General features: G+C 38.9%; 1 protein-coding gene across 1 annotated transcript; it reads right to left on the reverse strand.

Annotated features, from left to right (window-relative positions):
- Nucleotides 1-2406: 2406 nt before the first annotated feature.
- On the reverse strand, nt 2407-19198 carry RAB12 (RAB12, member RAS oncogene family). Its single transcript, XM_033154912.1, has 6 exons — nt 18856-19198; nt 14514-14574; nt 6374-6512; nt 5369-5458; nt 4524-4628; nt 2407-3858 (listed from the first exon to the last, which is right to left on the reverse strand). The coding sequence occupies exons 1-6, from the start codon at nt 19094-19096 to the stop codon at nt 3745-3747; spliced, it is 750 nt and encodes a 249-aa protein (XP_033010803.1). The 5' UTR covers nt 19097-19198; the 3' UTR covers nt 2407-3744.
- Between the last annotated feature and the right edge of the window lie 299 nt (nt 19199-19497).

A 19497-nucleotide genomic window follows, 5' to 3' on the forward strand; every position in this document is an offset into this window, starting at 1 on the left:
TCAGCCTCTTTTGTTTCCTGGAACTGCAGAAACAATAATGTTTGCATACATTCAGCAGGCCACAATACATGGTTCATTTTTAGCATCCGCAAACAAGTGTTGGAAATGAAATAGCAAGCTTAGTATATAGATTAAGCTACCTCCATGTGTGTTCAATATTGTGAGAAGCAGCCTAAACTAAGCTGTAGCAGCATTGGGAGATCATACACAAACCTTGAAGCATTCCACAGCAATGTATTTTGCGAAAAGATAGGTAATAATTTAGAAAAGAAATTGAAGTGCTTTATATGCTTGTTACTGATATTAACTGTGTCCCACATGACCAGTTACTAGCAATCACACAAATCTCTTTAAATGGCAGGCCCACCTAAATTCCCTCAGGCATAACATTAGGTAATAATTATGTGTGCCCTACCCAACCCAGTGGCCAATTCCTTCCACACTGAAGTTCTCCTGCCAAATTAGGTTATTCCAAGATACAATTAACACCTAGTTAAGGAAGGGAAAGCACTCAGCCACCACAAATGAAATGTGCTAGACAAGGAATACTTAAGATCGGGCTGTTTTTACAAAAACTGCATACAAACAATTGTATCAGTAGGATGCAACTTGGATAAAAAAGTTCTATTTGATGTTGTGTAGCTGGTGGCGCTGTGGTCTAAACCACTGAGCCTAGGGCTTGCCGATCAGAAGGTTGGCGGTTTGAATCCCCGCGATGGGGTGAGCTTCCGTTTTGTAGTCCCAGCTCAAAGTGCAAGTAGATAAATAGGTACTGCTCCAGCGGAAAGGTAAACAGCGTTTTCGTGCGCTGCTCTGGTTTCGCCAGAAGTGGCTTAGTCATGCTGGCTACATGACCTGGAAAAACTGTCTACGGACAAACGTCAGCTCCCTCGGCCAGTAAAGTGAGATGAGCACCGCAACCCCAGAGTCGTTCACGGCTGCACTTACTGTCAGGGGTCCTTTAGCTTTTCAGCCCACTACTTAGTAAGTATCTTGTGTTCCTAGTGTTTCTGGAAAGTGGAATAGATGCAGTTTGGTATACAGTAATCTAGTGTAACACTATGTCTAATTCTGGGCAGGAATGACTGTGAAAGAAAGCATTTCTCTTCATACTGGAATCACTCTGGTTGGTTTCTGGATATTTTGTTTCAGCTATTGTAAATATAGGTCCTATAAATTGCAATTTTATATGCACTTCTCTGGGAGAAAATCCAATCCAACTCAGTTAGGCTTATTCCTAAGCAGACATGCATTATTAGTATTATTATGAGGATTGTGCTGTCACTTGCGAGGTGATATCCCTTTCCTCTTTAGGACAGGAAATTAACATAAACTGGAGAAAATGGCAATACTCATTGAGTATCTAAAGCTATAGGGAAATGTCTATGTATAAAGAAAGGGCTGTGTGATCAAGCTTGCACATACCAGTAAGTCACTTTTTATAATGACACAAACTGACATAAGTAGGAGAAAATATAACTTCAGTGGAAATCAGGTCATCCCATCAAGTTCTTTCGAAGTCATTTCAAGTAACTTAAAACTGATAATAAGAGATCAACAAACTCCTTGCTTGGATGTACAAGTTCCTGATAAGATATAAGCATTTATCTACACTTGTTTTCTTACATTTTTATTCAAGAACCAAAAGCAAAAAAAAACAGATGTTTAAATACAGGAAAATCACCTAAATATTTGTCAAGTTTAAACTTACTGTCCCGTAGGTTCCTTTCCACTGTTATTGCCCACAGCATTATTACAAGCCCTACCAGTGCTACAAAAATGGCAAACTTCGCCTAGCCAGTACTGTATGATATTTTGTGTGAGAAGAATGACATTTGTATAGGCACGTTGTGGTAGCAGAAATAAGTATACATTTCAATTGTGCATCTTTTATTAGTTGAAACTAAAATGATCCAAAGAGGTATCAGTAGAAATATCATATATTTAACTGCAACCAATTACTTAACATTCTTAGTTCCTCCCTGAAACCTGAGGTCGAAATGACAGGAAAGCCAATGGAACACACTGCTGGTCAGACTAATTGCTTAGTATATAGAACAGAGGCTCAGGCACTGAAAAATAAAGAGGCGGCAATTTGGAGTTTGAAAGCCAGTAACTCTTATTTTATGTTCCATGAGTCATCACTAGTTTTGCTACAGCCTGCTGAGACACTTTCAAAAAGCAGGTCTTACTGGCAATATAGGATGCAAGTTTGACTGGGGCTACAGTCCTAATCATTTACTGGAAGCAACCTTTGCTTCCTAATAAACATGCTTAGGATTATGGTAGAAGTCAACACATCCAGTCCTGTTTTTATAAAGTCACTTTTTTAAAAAAAATTCTCCTAAAATAGTCCTTTTTGGCCAACATTTGATTTTTGGCATTCTAATAAGAGATGCAGTTCCATTGTCATTCATAAATACAAAATTTTATTGGCACATCATTAGTTTAGAACGACAATGCTTTTGAATACCACAACAACATTTAGGACACATTAAGTTATTCCAATATGTAGCTTACTGGTTTACCACAGCTAAACTATACAGTGCAGTTTTAATAAAAGATATACCAGAAAGATATGGTTCACAAACTGATTCAGACTAAAAAAAATCCTTTAGTACAGCATATTTGATGGGAATAAGCTCACCTATTAGAAAAGAGTATATTGTAACAAAGGTATCTCCCCAATTTGTTCAGACAAATACATATATATGAGACAGGAAATGTCTTGTCCTAAAAATGATTTAAAAAAAGAATGTGTCTAGGACAGCAGCAATGCCTTATATATATATATATATCTATTTTAGGTTTCAAATATATCTCTGTTCTTTGTATCTTACAGAACCCGATTCCTAGCTAATTTATATTTGAGGAAACTAACTGTGCAAGTTGGCAATTCATTCTTTATAAACTGCACAGAATGTAGCGCCTCTGCATGTGCACACATACATACACACAAATGACCTAGCATAAAAAATAATAAATAATAAAGAATTGCCAGAAATGTCAATTGTGTGTTCAGGGCTCAATGCACTGAATCCTGCTGCTATACAATCCATTCATTTCAATGATGCTTGCATAAAACCACATATACAATCCCCATTGAAATGAATGGTTTGTGTATAGCACCAATACTTGGCAAATTTCATTATCAGGCTACAATCCTAGGCATACTTACCTGGGAGTGAGCCCTCTTAAACACAGTGGGTCTCACTTCTGAGCAATCATATATAGGATTGTGCTGTCAGTCATTTTAAAATGCTACAGTAAACACTTTTATTTTGAATTTATAAGTGGGAAACAATGCTTCTTAAGAAAGCTTTAGAAAGTCAAAAATTTAAAAATTATTTTAGAAAAAGCTAGCAAAGCACCATATACTAGGAGAGATTCTGTTTATATCAAGGACCATTACAACATTTATGTTCAGAATAAGTGAAGTATGGATTTAATTTCTTACATCCTAGGTTTGGGAGTGCTGCATTTCCCAGCCAAATGTACAATATTTATAGCACTGGGAAAGAGGAGTGAAAAACCACTTGTGGGAAGGGCAATACTTAACCAGCTACAGCTGAATCCTACCCAGGCTTGCATATTTACAAATTAGTGTATAGCTCTGACTCTGAATCAAAGTGCAACAAGGAACTGCCACATGATTGTAGTGCAGAGTCGGACAGGTGCTTCCTGCCCCCCCCTTCGCCTTTCCCTCCTCCCACTTATCATTTGCACACTGGATGAAGCAGCCGGTCAGCAACAACGGACATGAGGTCTCGGTGGCGGCAGTTCTGGTGGAATTTCTGGCTCTGGTTGTAGGGACAGGATACTGTTGGACAATTCATTTCTTATAATATCCAAAGGCATCTTAAAATGGGAGGGAAAAAATCCTGTTGTAAGCAATGTCCTGCACAGAATGTTATAGAGTCTAACACAGCACAATGGTATAGCCTAGAAATATAAGCATTGCCACCTAACCTGAATTACGTGACCTAAATTCAGATCCTGGCATAATATTCATTGTTAATTACTTTAATAGGGCAAATAATACCCATAAAGCTCCATCATTCATTTTTAACACATACAGCTCTGCTAAATCAAGTATCAACTTTTCCTATTAACAAACTATCATTACTGATGGAACTTAAAAGCATAAAACTTTATCTGGATTGTGCCTGCTACATTTTGGTGAGCTTATTGGTCAGTAGCATGAAATTTTGTCCTTTACTCCTGGCCTCACAGTAACGAAACAAAACAACCCATCATGCTAAAATCAAACTATACAACCTCATTCCCTCATTGAAGCAAGAATAATTACTGGAGCTGTTACACTGATACCAATTCCCATTTAAAGGAGTATTATGTACCATACGTATGAAAGCAATGCAAAGTATTCTGCTGAAAAACTGGTTGTAGCAAATAGCCCAAAAGGTGCACTCTAGAAAGTGAATTTTTTAAAAGAAACATTAACACAGTACTTTAAACAGTCAACATTTTAAGTCCCATTAACTTGCAGTATGGAAGCATTTTACCTTTTTGAGAATGTCATCAACCAGTTTCAGAAATATTTCATCCACATTAAAATTATCCTTGGCACTAGCTTCACAAAACCGCATCCCAGTTATCTGCTGTGCAAACTGATGGGAAAAATTAAGAAATCATGACATTTTTAGTCTAGGCTCAAAGAAATTTCATTTGATCAAAAGTATATTTAGTTCCATAATAATTTACATGATCCAGTTTATTTACTACTACATTAGGATGAAATTAAACAACAATGAACAAATGCAAAATAAGTTTGAGAATTCAAATATTCTGACTTGGATCTTATGATAAATAGGAAGATCAGCCAGCTCAAAGATAAAGAAGTTAACAGAAGGAATTTTCCCCATGCTTTCCTCCTCACTGCAATCCCCCAAAAGTCAGGAGAGGTGGTGGTGCTTTTTAACTTTTAAAGAAAATGAATTAAGATTACAGTGGTATCCTGGTTTAAGAACAGCTTGGTTTATGAACAATTTGGATTAAGAATGCTGCAAACCCAGAAGTAGGTGTTTTGGTTTGTGAACATTGCCTTGGAAGCAGTACTTGTTTCACTTCCTGTTGAGTGTGTTCCATTTGTAAATTGAGTCCCCCGCTGCTATGGGAAAGCACACCTTGGTTTAAGAATGCTTTGGTTTAAGAATGGACTTCCGGGACGGATTAAGTTCGTAAACCATGGTACCACTGTATAGTAAAAAGGTTCCAAGGCATGAAGTTACCCAACAATAACATTAAGATCAAAATGAATGTAATGTTAAGGTTCTGTGCCGTTCACAATTCCACAGAAGTAATTTCCTATTTAATCAATGTGTGTTAATTTCGTTTCACCTTCACCTACTTTTTCTCCCTGTTGCCGACTGATCTCTCTGTCCACTTCACAGTCTAACTTATTTCCAACCAGTAGTAGCTCAGCATCTTCTGAGGCATACTGGGGGGTGGGGGTGGAAAAAAGAAACACCAAAGCATAAAATGGCATGTTTCCACTAGCTTAGGCCTTTTGATTTTAAATGTAATATTGGTCAAAATGAAGTTATTCAGTCAATACATTCATAACAGTTCTAGGCTGTTAAGCTAGTTGTTAAGCCCGTCTTGATCATTTCCCCTTTAGTTTAGACTTCACTCTACCAGTACAATTTAGTAACTTATTGATTATTTGAGAACTGTTGGACTGTGCAACCTCCTGTAACAAACACTGCATTACTGCTGAATAATGTTAGGAATGAATATAATCCTTATGTTGCACTGTGACCATAATGGTTTACATTGTTTCTAGTGTTTCTAGCAATTTCAACTCAAAAAATTAGCAGGATTCACCATAAGGTCTCAGGGTCAGTCACAGCCATTTAAAATAAAATAAAAAACAGTTGACAACAATTTAGTCATAACAGTAGGGTGGGTGCTAAAAATATAAACCTCAAGTGTCAAAGGCCAGGTTATAAAGGTGTATATAGTATCATATACGGCAAATGCACAGCTGAGGCAAATATTTTTGTTTCAATTCTCATTAAGCAGGAAACACAGCTGCTGATTTGGTGGCAATCCTTGTTCAAGAAGCCACCCCCTAACATTTTCAGCTTTGTGCTACCAGTTGGTGTTTAGGTCTAGAGCTCTAAAACACAGAGAAACACAGAGGTGGCTTGATGAGCTATGTATGTGGTGGTACAATGAATAAGAGACCACAAAGCTGCCTCAGCACTGCAATTAACCAACACTTGTGAGTTTAGAAAAGTGGCCATATATCTACTAGAATGAATTCTCTGGAGTGTACTGCCACTATGCAATTTGTCTTTATTCCTATAAGTATCAAAACCACTACTGCTTATTTTGAGAGACAGAAGCTTACCTTGTCAATCATTTTCATCCATTTTGGCAAATCATCAAATGTCTCCTTCTTCGTGATATCATACACCAATATAATACCCTTGGCACTTCTGTAATAAGCTGAGGTAATGCTGTTGAATCTTTCCTGACCTGCTGTGTCCCTGAGAAGCAGCAGGAGCAAATATTGGTATAACAATTTTATAACTTCACAAACTTCAATTACAAATTCCGACATTGCAAATTTCTACTGCAAGAAAGTCCATATATTGAATCTGTATCCTACTCTATCAAACAAGTAAGAACCACCACCAGTTTTATGAGGTATTTGTCTAAGAAAAGTAGATGAACTCACAAGGAAGAACCCCCCACCCAAATGAAACATGCAAAGAGTTATCAGCACTTCCACTTTTACCACATACAGTTTTAGCAAGTATATTCAACTGTAAGGGTGAAATAATTCATGCATGCAATGACTCTGTTCACATGTCAAAGTAAACCTTACTTAATGATTCCCCAAACAGAGGATCATGGCTTCCTTTGCTCAAACAAACTGTGATTGATAAGACAAGAACAAAACTTGGCTAAACATCATGGCTTGTCTGGAGTGCAACAAACCACTATCCATATGTTGGACAGAAAGCTAAGCCAGAGATTCTGGTTTGTTGTTCCTACTTGTGCTAGAGAAGGAGCAAAATGTGAGCTACCTGTGTGTTCATGGTAAGCCATTAACCATGGTTTACTATGATGCATGGATATGGACAATGTAATGATCACTGGGACAGGAGCAAGTTATTTACTGCCATTTACTGTTTGTCTTAAAAACTAAACCCAATGCACATGGATATATCTATAATCTCTCTCCAGACTGCTCATAAATATATGGCAAAACTAAGTTTCCAAGACAAGACCCCCAACATCCTACAGCCACACTTAATGTGAGCCTGCCAGACAAGTCACATACAACATAGTAATTTCAACAGTATGCAATCCTAAATTATTAGTTATGAAACACATTGCTGCGTTAAAAGAGATTAAACATTACAGGAACATAAGATGAGTAAAACTCTCTTTAGTTCTGATGGTGGGGGCAAGTTGTCTCATCTGAGAGGGGAGAAAGAAAGGGTGCCCCCAGCTGGGCAGAGTAGCTAGTGTGACATCACTTCTACATCCCGTCATTTGGCAGTGTAAGGTAGTGAAGCAACCATACCAGCTGTATTTGCTCATAAGACCAATGATTAAGAAGAAAGAAGAACTGAATTTAACAAGGTTGTTGACAAGCTAGAACATCTGCAGAGGAAGGCAATAAAGATGATCAAGAGTCTGGAAACTAAGCCTTATGAGGATCGCTTGAAGGAGCTGGGTATATTTAGCCTGGAGAAGAGGAGACTGAGAGGAGGTATGGTAGCCATCTTCAAATATCTTAAGGGCTGCCATGTGGAAGATGGAGCATACTTGTTTTCTCCTGCTCTTGAAACTAGAATTTGAGTCAATGGCTTCAAGTTACAAGAAAGAAGATTCTGACTAAACATTTGGGGGGAAAACTTTCTAACAGTAAGAGCTGTTCAACAGTGGAATAGGCTCCCACATGAGGTGGTGGACTCTCCTTCCTTGGAAGTATTTAAGCAGATGTTGGATGGCCATCTGTCATGGATGCTTTAGCTGAGATTTCTGCATTGCAGGGGGTTGAACTAGATGACCCTTGTCTCCTTTCCAACTCTAAGATTCTATGATTCTAATAAATGTTTATTTTCCACTGTACCTCAACCCCAAACATTTTTTTGCAATTAATTCTCACTGGGTTCATGGGTTTATAATTCAAACACTGCTCAAAATTTTTGAAATGTTTTCATTATTATTATTAGGGATGAGCTTCTAAAAGTTTATTTATATAAAAGTAGTACAACAGACTGCCTAGGGAACAGAAAATTTTGATTACCAACAACACGCAGAGAATGAAATAATAACTGCCTTTCTGTTCACCACACAATTTTATGTTTGTCAGAAGCAGCTAGCTGAAAAAGACTCCATAGCCCTTCTGTCTGCAATGCTACAATGTACAAGTTAATGATAAGTCTACCATGGCAGAACTGGTCTGGTTTGGATGTCACACGAAGACAAACCATGGTTTAGTATAAATGTGCAGGCTCCTAGAGAAGAGATCTCCAGTTGTTCTGCAGCATAATTAGTTTAGCATGTTGTCTGAATCCAGACTCATTGCTTAGATCTCTCCAGACTAACCCCAAGCTATAACCAAGATTTGTCCTATGGTTTATGGCTGGTAGCTTGTCTGAGAGAGCCAAACCATGAGCCTGGATTTGGATAACACGCTAAGCCAAACTGGCTCAGTACAAAAGCAAAACAATCAGGAAGGAGCAAAGCAACTGGGATCTCCTCTCTGGCAGATGGCACACATTCACACTAAGCATGGTTTGGTTTAACATGACGTGCAATCCTAGTCACTGCCACTAAAAGGACAGAATTAAAGTTGCTGCTAAAGTTCTTTATTTAAACAAATGCAATTATGCCAGATTTCATTTAAAAGAGAAACCTTGCATCTTCTTTCAAGTTTGTCAGTATTAACAGAACAATGATGTACCGGTATTTGCTCTCTACGCATTAAATTAAAAACACTAATAGACACCACAGCATTGTCTCTCTTACTGTCCGAGCACTGGATGCAACTTTAAAATCAGTGCTTGCAATGTTACAGGTAAACACACAACTGTATGGAGTACATGGTTTCTCACATGTAAAGTATAATCTAAATGATTTACAGACCCAATCTTGCTAACCTCAGAAAAAATGCACTGTAAGGAACTTTTCAAAATGCACTTGGGATAATTGCATATTCAATCTCTATCCCTAGGTGTGACAAGTTTCCTTTCTGCATTCTGAGGTATGTTTTCTGGTTCTTTGAAGTTCTAAGAGTACTGAAAAAACTGCACTAGGCAAAAAGCAAATACTATTTTCTTAGCAAAAGCTTATATTTAACAGTCAGTTCTTCATTTTTTTCATGCAACAACATTTCCATTTCTGTCATACTCAGAACCAGAGAATGACTGGAATGAACTGACATGGAGAGGGTCAATGTGATGTAGCTTTGAGTACAAAGGGCTCAGAGGTACAGTGAGAAGAAATTAACATAGTGTGGATAATTTTAAATATAAGAATGTTCTGTTAAAAAAACTTGTGTTTGTAAGCAAACAGAATGAAGAGAAAAAGCTGGCAACTTCTAACTGGAGCTCAGAATTTTGAGGGGGGGGTGTATCTCAGATGGCAGCTTGCCAAGAAATAGCTAGGCTGGTATTAAAGAGGTGATGATGTGTCTTGTGAGGTTTTCTGTTAAGACAGCTAGCAGAACTCAGCTTTTATAAGCGTCATTAAAATTTAGAAAGTCAAGCTGTGGTAGGTCATTTAGAAGATATTCCAATTGAACACACTGGTTCAACGAAATGCAGAGAGCCTTGTAACTGATTAGCAGTTTCTGAAAGAACAGAATGGAAGGGCAAGCACAGCACCGTTTTGAGAGGGACTGAGGAAGAGACGCATAAGAGGCTGAAAGCAAGTATGAAGAGAGGATGGTGCTGAGTGATATCTGCCCTGCCAGAGGAAGCAGCCAGAGCTGTGCTGAAACTTGTGAGATCACATGGCCATTTAAGAAGAAACCAAGACACAGAGCTGAAGGCTAAAGCCGAGAAGGTCTGAGGGAAAAGAGACATACTCCAGCATCACTCCTCCAGAGGAGCTGAAGCCACATTGTCCATTAGTAGAGGCTGCCTAAAAGTAGCAAGGCCCTGGCCCTGGGTAAAGTCCTCAGTGAAGCTTGTAAGGTATCTTTGGGTAAAGAGACTCTTGACCAGAGGGAAAACTTTAGGTGAACATTAAAGGCAACTGCATATTTATTTAGATTAAGTAAGATAATTAGGGCAAGTTAATAAGCATTTCAAAGCACATAAAAGCTCTATTTTATCTAAAAGCAGCAAATAATCCTATTATATTATAAAAAAATAAATTAGTATATATCTGTTTGCTCTTTAAATATAAGTCTGTTGGTCTGTTCATCCAATGCCTAAACCCTGTGTGTGTGTGTGTGTGTGTGTGTGTGTAGAGGTATGTAAAATATGATTAAAGGAATTATTTGGTTATAAATGGGATAAGGAAAGCAGGTTATTTTTTATGAATTTGTTTTAACAGTTTATACACCATGTAATATCACAGTTTCTGTATCTTAGATTTCTGTGGCAGGGATCCTACAGGTGATAGATAATATATAGGTGGGCTCTTATACCTGGACGTAATATAAAATAGAAAGGCCAAGTGGGGCCAGAGTGATGGAATGAGATAAGCCAAAGTTGGTACAGCTTCCACACTTAACACTGCCTTTAACTGGTTCCTTCTTCCCAGAAAAGCTGGGAAATAATTTTGCTACTGCAGCTTCAGAAAATTTTCAAGATGGGCATGACATGCCTACTGTACTGTATAACAGTTGCTTTATTCTCCACATCCTAAGGGGGGTTCAAATTGCTGAAGGCTTCCCCCCTTTTGCCAAATATATCTCCTTACGGCCAAAGCTCAGCAACACTGTGCACAGGATTCACCTAATGAACCCTGTCAGCAGAATAATAGATTCCTGGCAATAAATTCCTGGCAATGCAGGAATCATTGCCCAACATGGCGCTTGAACCCACGACCCTGAGTTTAAAAATAAACTTGTGAAATGCATTCACATTTATTGTTTTGTCTAGTGCAGCCATTGGGCTACCAGTAAAGTTTCATGGACACTTTGCTTGTATTGTATGCCATGTATCACTTCAGCTTGCAAACGCAGCGAGTCTAAAAATTGCACAGTAACACTTTTCTAGTCCGCATCACAATAAGGAACATGGAAAGAAGGAGACTGTTATATGCAACTAAGTCTTCTCCTCCTCAAGACCCAACTTCTAACAAGGTGACAAAGCAAGCCAACCCTTAAGTTCAGTTCCTAAGTATGGAGATTATTCATTCTTTGTATATACTGAGCCCTGTTCTGGAGGATTGTGCAACTTCAAGAGCACCTTTTCAGAGGGCAACCATTTTTATTTTAGACTTATCTTTGGAAATATTTTTTCACTGAACTCCACTTGAGCACTTCAAATTGAAGGAAAAACATGCATGTAGGATGTCAACATGGGAATGTAAATGACACATTGTATTGATGTACACTTAGCAGAGAACATCTATCTCCTAGATATACCCTGAAGGAATGACATGGGAAATAAACATCTCACAAAAAGCTTTAAAAATATTTGGGCATGCTTAAAATGTAAATGAAAACACTTGAACACACACTTTAACTCTAGACTTTGTGGCATCAGTATTTAGTGACAAAGGGAAACAGGAAAGGAAACACCAAACTTTAGACATCCAGCTATAGACACAGGGCCACTTCAAATGGATTATTTTCCTACATGGATAATGCATGCACAAAAGCAAACTTGCACACAATAATTCATACTACATATACTTTCGACAACATTTCCTATGTAAGTTCCAATGGCACAGGAAAAGGTCATATTTGAAATTTGAAATTCAAAATTTGTGAATTTCCCAAATGCTGAAGAGAAAAATACAAGTTCATTTTTTCAAGTAGTGTTCAATTAGATAATCAAAACGGAAACAAACTGAGAAATATTCAAGATGTAGAAGTGCCAGGTTTGTTTTAATAGCAACAAGAACATAAGCATGGCAGCATGGATTCTTTTACAGCCTCTGCATGAACCCAACAGCTGATTTAAGTTCTTAGAAAAGCTAGGCAATGCTAACAACTAATTTAAAATAGGTCAATGGTTCCCTGTTTTTGGGTGTGTGTGTGAGAGAAGACAATGAGATTATTATAGTGGCAAATGTTTGTTGGTGAAAGATGCTGAGATCAAACAAAATTTAAAATTAGAGTAAAATGAATAAATGTTATACTACATTTGTAAAGTAGCCAATAAAGCAACATTTTAATTGACAATAATGTAATTTATAGGAATTTTACATCTGAAAGGGATTTCAAAAGTCATGCCCCTACTGATGCAGGACATTCACTACCATAGCACCCCAGAAATGTGGGTATTTAGCCTCTGTTGAAAAAGTCTAACAAAGTAGAGTTTGCTATCTCCCAAGGCAGCCTGTTTCACTGTCAAACTGCTTGTATTGTCAGTAAGTACTTCCTAATATTTGGAAAAAATCCATTTCTCCTAATCTGAACTAACTGGTTCAAGTCCTAGGGTCCTTCCCTCTGGAACATCAGAAAATAATTCTTCTCTATCATCTATGTAACAGCTCTTCAAATATATGAAGAAGGCTAACATGTCACTTCTTAGCAATCTCTTCTTTGGGCTAAACATGCCCAACTCATTTAACTTTTCATCAGGAATTGAACTCTAGATTTATCTTGACTCAAAAAAATCTTACAAATAGCCAATCCAATATATTTATATAGGTGTGAAACACTCAGACTCTAAGAGTTTTTCCCATTCATTCCACTGGACGCAGCAGATCATTGCACAGACATTCAACCTGTGTTCATTTGCTTTCTCCAACAAATATAGTATGCAAAAGCTCTGTGTGCATAAGAGTGCACAAAGTACTCCTTGGTGGGAATAACATCTTTAACAAATATTTTTGCTTACTTAAAACGTAGGAAATCTTTGATGCATCACAATCTCCATGGAGTGCTATCCTGTTAAGTAACATCCTTTTGAGGTTTTTTTTTTTAATTAATCTCAATTTATGGAGAATAATCAATGTCAGAACAATTGGCTCCTGTTAGGCATCCAAGTACATAGTTATATGTGACGAATACTCATTGAAATAAATAGGATGACTTTATTTTACTTAGGGCAGAATTTCAGGTGTCTTTTCAGGATTTTTATTTAAAAAAACACAACCACTGAATCTAAGGAGGTTGCAGTAATGATTATTTTCACACCCAAAGATATTGGCACATTGAAATACTACATTACCTCGTATCGGCTTCAGTAGGCCCTGGCTAAACATCATGCTGGCTCAAGTACCATTCTGTGGCCATAGGATTCCAGATGGGGACACAGATGAGGAATGAAGTCATGCCAGTAACTTTCAAGTATTAGGTAACAGATGATACGAAAGATGCAACAGCAAATAACTCAGATGGAAGCAAGACAAACACATGGTGCGACAAACAGAGCTGATGGTGACCTGCCAAGAGGAGTTAGTAAACTGAATTCACTGCATCTATGCAAGAGTTAAATACTATCAGATTAGATCAGTGTTGCCATTTGAACAGCCAGTCTAATTTTTCTACTACAAGTTATTAGCAAATCTAGTAAGTTATCTGTAATGCATGAAGTATTATTAATAAACTAGGATAAAGCCATAAGCTATCTTACAGGATTAGGACTGTTAAGCATAGGTGGTTTATTTTATCACAACAACAATTTGTACCACACTACTATGTATACTTTTATAGCATGGATGAATAGCACAGAAACTACTTCTGAACAATTATCCCTCATTCATTAGATCTTAAAGCAATATATAACCCTGTTTTCATATATATATATCAATCATTAGTATCACTAATGGTCTTTGGAGCAAGCCTAATTTTCCTCATTTCAATTTTGATGTCTGGATCAAATATTTAAGCACCAAGATCTCCAAATGTCATGGACTTCCCCAGCACTAAGCACTTTTAAAGTAACATGCCAATTTTAAGATTGTATAATGATTTGACATGCCAAAAGACAAAAATCTGGTGTATGTGAAGCTAATAGAAAGTATAGGAATTTATTTAACACAACAGCCAAAAACCGCACTGGTGGTTCTTGTTACAAATGCATACTAAAATATTAAAATAGACTGCCTTCTTCTCATTGACCTTATATAAGCTGCTCTGGGAGCCTTTTCAACTGAACAACAACATAAAAATGCTTAAATAAAAGCTGTAGGGTACATCACTTAATTCCACCCCACAAACATTACCTTATGAATTTGATACCTATTGTTATAGCTGTGTGAGGAAAAGCGAAAGGAGAAGTAGGTATATTAAAGCTAAGTCGTCTTATAACAGTTAATCATATTAGAAAAGCATATTAAAACCATGCTAGAACACAAAACTTTAAAACATTCTGCTGGTTTTGGTTGTTATTTTTACTTACCAGATTTGTAATCTAATTTTCTTTCCTCTTAGCTCTACTGTTTTGATTTTAAAATCAACACCTATAAATAAAATACAGTAAACAAAAAAAGGAGGAATAAGCAGTAAAAGCAACACAGGTATGATTTAGTTTAATTTAGTACTGGTACCTGTACTTATTTAAGCAATGTAAGAAGGTAGACGTGTACCACTTAAAGAGGCAAGACGGAGACAAAGGACACATATTTCTTATAAGCACTCCACATGAACTTATCTAGTATGCTACCACCAAAAATATTTTCAACAAGGGGAAAGGTTGGTTTTTTTTAATTATTCAATTATTTTCTAGGAACCACCAGAAGTTCAATTTTTTTAAAAAGGACCCCAACCAGTTATTCCATCTTAATAGTTCTGTTTGCTTCAGCCTTGCTATCTGGTGTGGGGATATAGCTAGAGAAGTTAAACTTGTCCAACCTCTACCTAAAGGAATATTTTTTAAAAGTCCCGCCCCGGGTGTCAGCAGGGGGTTGCTACGCCACTGACATTGGTGAAGTATGTATACAGGTATATCAGCTTCCATTATACACATTTCATTGCACGGTAGCACAATGGCTTTTCCGTTTTTATACTGTAAACCACCATGTGACCCTCAGATGAAGGGTGTTATTGCAGTAGAGCTAAGCAACTCAAAGATATGCCACTATTGATGGATTCAGAGAGTTCAGTGCTTTTTGATATACACTAGAATGAAATCTATCACATAACTTCAGTGTACTAAGACTTAGAACTATTTTTCCTGCAGCCTGAAAAAAACCCTCCAAATCCAATCACTTTTTAACTTTCTCTCATATTTTTCACAACTCAAACACACTCACAATCTCAAATATAACACGGAGCAGAAGGTTATAGCCCAGTCAGAAGTAAAGTTTCAATCTTAAAATGACATAAAAACGCCTACTTGTTTTGTTTCTTCCGATCCTATTTCAGCTGTTTACAGCTTGACAGCTGATCTCTCTCATTACCAAACGAATACTCATCTACTAAACTTAGCTCTACCCATTAGTTCATTTTTCATTTTATTAAATCTCACAGATGGCTCCATTTTGAATAAAGGCTGTTCAGTCCTTTCCATGGTGCAATATGTATATAATACACTTAAAGCAAGGTGCCTTAAATAATTGGTTGCCTGCTTATTCAGAATCAATTGTGTTTCTTTTCTATACAACCTAGATTCTGAACATGAACCCTTATCAGAAATAATTGTCAAGAGTCAGTAAACAGCTAATTTCTTAGTTATTAAAATTGCTGGATAGTCTTTGACCTCACCCAGAACTTCAAGGAAAGGGGAATGCTTCACTGAAGATGTTAGGAGGCGCTCTTCTTTATAAGATTTTTTCTGTTTCAGATAAATGTTTTTGTTTCAGATAAAGGTTTGTGAGCCACTTGCTATTTTTAGTTGACTGAAATGGAATAAAGCCAGCAGAACAATTGTATTTTTTGTCTATAAGCCATTTTGAGTATTTTGGTAAGGTGACTCAGAAATGTCATAAAAGTAAGATATAGTGGTAGTTATCCCTGTTTTTAAATACATGTCATACTTTCAGAGTTTCTGTAAAATCATTATAAATGTTTTCTAAATTCTCTACACGGTATGGCTGCTTTGGAGAACACCTACACTGGTTTATCCCACAATACAAACCCATGTACATGTATCTGATAAAAGATTTACAGAAACATGGTTTATACCTGAAACTTCTGGATTCATATGATCCAGCAAGGAGCACAGAGGAAATGAGTGATTGCTGTACTCCATATTCTGGGGGATATCTTACACAATTTTACTTTAAGAAGCAATTGGGTTAACAGAACAAACCAGAAGTCCCATGTCCTGTTCTGTGATTATCAGTCACCATGCACTGACTTCTGCAATCCTTGCTTCCAGTTTCTAAAATTAGCACACATATTGTGGTTAGTAAGTTACTATTATATGTAACTAAGACTGCAATGCTGTATTCACCTAGAAATTACTCCCATTGAACCTAATAGGGCTTACTAAGGAGTAAACATATATAGAACTGAATTGTAAGTAATCAGTAATTATATCATCATCTTATTGCAATTAAATGTTGTTTAAATTACAAACAAATCCTATATTAAATGGAGATATTACTTTGGTTGACAACCTGAACAGAGAAAACTCCCATACAGGAATTTTAGAACCAGAGTGCCATACGTTAACATTAATGTAATATGCACAGACCAGTATCTAATACCGGTAGTTGAAGCTTTCCTTCCCCTTGTACATTAGCATTTAATTTGTTTGGACATGCAGCAGCTAGAAAATGAACTTAAAGCTCTGCTTATCCCTATTAAAACATTACACCACAATGATAAGTAGAATACCAATTAATGTCATAAGTTTAGTAGAATACCAGGGGTTCTTTAGAACTCAAGGCACTGGACAACCCTATAAACTAGGGGTGGGGAACTTGTGGCTCTGAAGCTCTTGCTGGCTATGCCGGCTGGGACTGATAGGAGCTGGAGTCCAGCAACAGTTAGAGCAGTGTTTTTCAACCTTTTTTGGGCAAAGGCACACTTGTTTCATGAAAAAAATCACGAGGCACACCACCATTAGAAAATGTTAAAAAAAAATAACTCTGTGCCTATATTGACTATATATAAAGTAATTTTTCAATTTTTCCCACGGCACACCAGGCAACATCTCGCGGCGCACTAGTGTGCCGCGGAACAGTGGTTGAAAAACACTGAGTTAGAGGGACATAGGTTCCCTTCCCTGCTATAGGCATTCACACAATGAATAGCCTCACTAATCAAGGAGATTTAACTGCTGCAAGATTGTAGCACTGTAGGCCAATAAATCTTAATAAGGGATGCAGGTGGATTTAAGTAGCATTGCAGAAGATTTACCAGTAATAAAAGATTGTACCAGCCATCTTAACAGCCAAGAAACTACTGTTAAGTTGTTCCTTGCAACTGTTAGATGTCCAGCTGTAGCATATTAGACATTTTATGTTCCAGAAGGAGAACAGCTCGAGTTCAATAGTAAAGCATTTGCTTTTCACGCAGGAGGTCCCAAGTTTAATCCCCGATATATCCAGATAGTGCTAGGAATATCTGCTGTCCAAAACCCTGGAGAGCCACTGCTTGTTAGTGTAGACCAGGAAGCTGCCTTATACAAGGTCAGACCATTTCTCTATCTAGCTCAGTACTGTGTACAGCAGCCTCTCTCAACCTTGGGTTCCTAGATGTTGTTGGACTACTACTCCCATCATCCCTGACTGCTGCCCCCAGGGATACTACACTTTGGGAAACACTGCACTAGATTATAGGTGTGTTCATACTGGCACCAATTCTGTAAAATAATAACTATCAAGAGTTTTCCTTAAAAAAGTAGTTGAACTAACTAACTGAAGGATTGTTTGTGGACCAATAGTAATGCAGTTACCACAGAAGGAGACTGTCTTGCTATTACTGTCATATATTTAGCTTTTGTTTACCACCACTAAGAAGGTGTTGGAGAGATGAGGTAGCACTGTATAATCAGAGTTACTTTCATCTCAAAAGAAAGGAAAGAGTCTCCCCTATCACCCTGGGTCAGGGGCAGATCCTGGGTAATAAAGACTTTCACATCAGATCAACAAAACAGCAACCTCATGAGTGAAAACAGATAAACATTTTATAATAATCAAGCACTCCCCAAACTGAGAAGCCACTAGCAATAAATTAATCTGATGATGGGATACTTCTTCCTCCCTCATCACTTTAGGATTCTAGCAAGATAACTGACCCTTTCCTCCAACAACGCAAGTAGACTGTGACCAGTGCCCGGGTCTCTACACACAAGTACACTAAACTAGTGTACCCCTTCTCAGGCAAAGATAACTGGAGGCAGTTTTAATAATACAAGTTTTATCTTCGTCATCCCAGTAAAGGGCAGGAAAAGACTATTCACTCCCCACCCTGAGAGGAAAGGAGAGAGCACTTCATCCCTAAAGGATAAGAGAGAGAGCTTCACCTGAACAAACAATAGCAGCATTGTACTGTATTTCCCAGCCCAACCTTACTACGAGGCTGCTTGCAGTTTCGAAGGAAACAGGGATTTCACACGGACCGCAAAGTTATGGATGCGGCCCGGGTGTTTTGAGAGGCGTCTTCACAACCAACGGGGTGAGGAAATGGGGTGGGTTAAGGAACCCCAGAGAGTCCCAAGCACGAATCTAAGACCCAGGCTTAGAGAGCAACCCTAATTTTTAAAATAAGATTTCTAACGCCCCACTCCACCCTATCCACGACGCACCCGCTTCCACCTGAAAGTCCCCTCCTCGCCGGCCCCTTCTCCTCACCTACGGTGGACTTGCAGGCCTCGCAGAAGGTGTCGTCCGTGAAGCGCTCCATGAGGCTGGTCTTGCCGACGCCCCGCGAGCCGATGATGATCACCTGCAGCTTGAAGTCGGCCGGGCGCGGCGGCTGCTTCCTGCGGCGGCCCTGAGGCCCCGAGAGCGCAGGGGAGCCGCCGGCCGAGCCAAGCCCGCCGCCGCTGCCGAGCCCCGGCCCCCTCCGCTGCAGCCCAGAGCCCGGCTCCATCCACTCATGCGGCTCGCAAGCCCCGCTGCCCACCGCCCCCTGCTTCAGTCAGGGCCCGGCCCTAGGCCCGGCTGCCCTCGCCCACTACGTCTTCTCCCGGCCAGAGGAGGAGGAGGAGAACCGGGGCTCCAGTCAGTCTGCGCCGCGGCCACCCGGATGACGAGCAAGAAGCCGTGAGCCAGAGACGCCCCGAGTCACACGGAGGTAGGCAGCGCCCTCTGCGGCGCGGGAGGACTCGGCGCGGTCACCTTGAGGGGGAAAGCGGACCGGCCACCGGCGTCGGAGGAAGAAGACCTTCGCCGCCGGGCCCTGAGGCTGGCGCGCTCTCCCCGACCGGGCGCCCTCCTCATCGCGCGAGGCCGCAGCAAGGAGCTGCACCCGCAGCGGCGTCACGGGATGAA

This window comes from Lacerta agilis, chromosome 7 (assembly GCF_009819535.1).
Source record: "Lacerta agilis isolate rLacAgi1 chromosome 7, rLacAgi1.pri, whole genome shotgun sequence".
NCBI lineage: Eukaryota > Metazoa > Chordata > Lepidosauria > Squamata > Lacertidae > Lacerta > Lacerta agilis.

Bases quoted from the DNA above. Each gene is read 5' to 3' on its own strand.
- RAB12 (XM_033154912.1), bottom strand. From the start codon at position 19,096: ATGGAGCCGGGCTCTGGGCTGCAGCGGAGGGGGCCGGGGCTCGGCAGC. The intron at 14,575-18,855 runs GTGAGGAGAAGG...TTTTATTTATAG, and splicing joins GGCCTGCAAGTCCACCGTAG to GTGTTGATTTTAAAATCAAA. The intron at 3,859-4,523 runs GTAAAATGCTTC...TCCCATTTTAAG, and splicing joins TTGATGACATTCTCAAAAAG to ATGCCTTTGGATATTATAAG.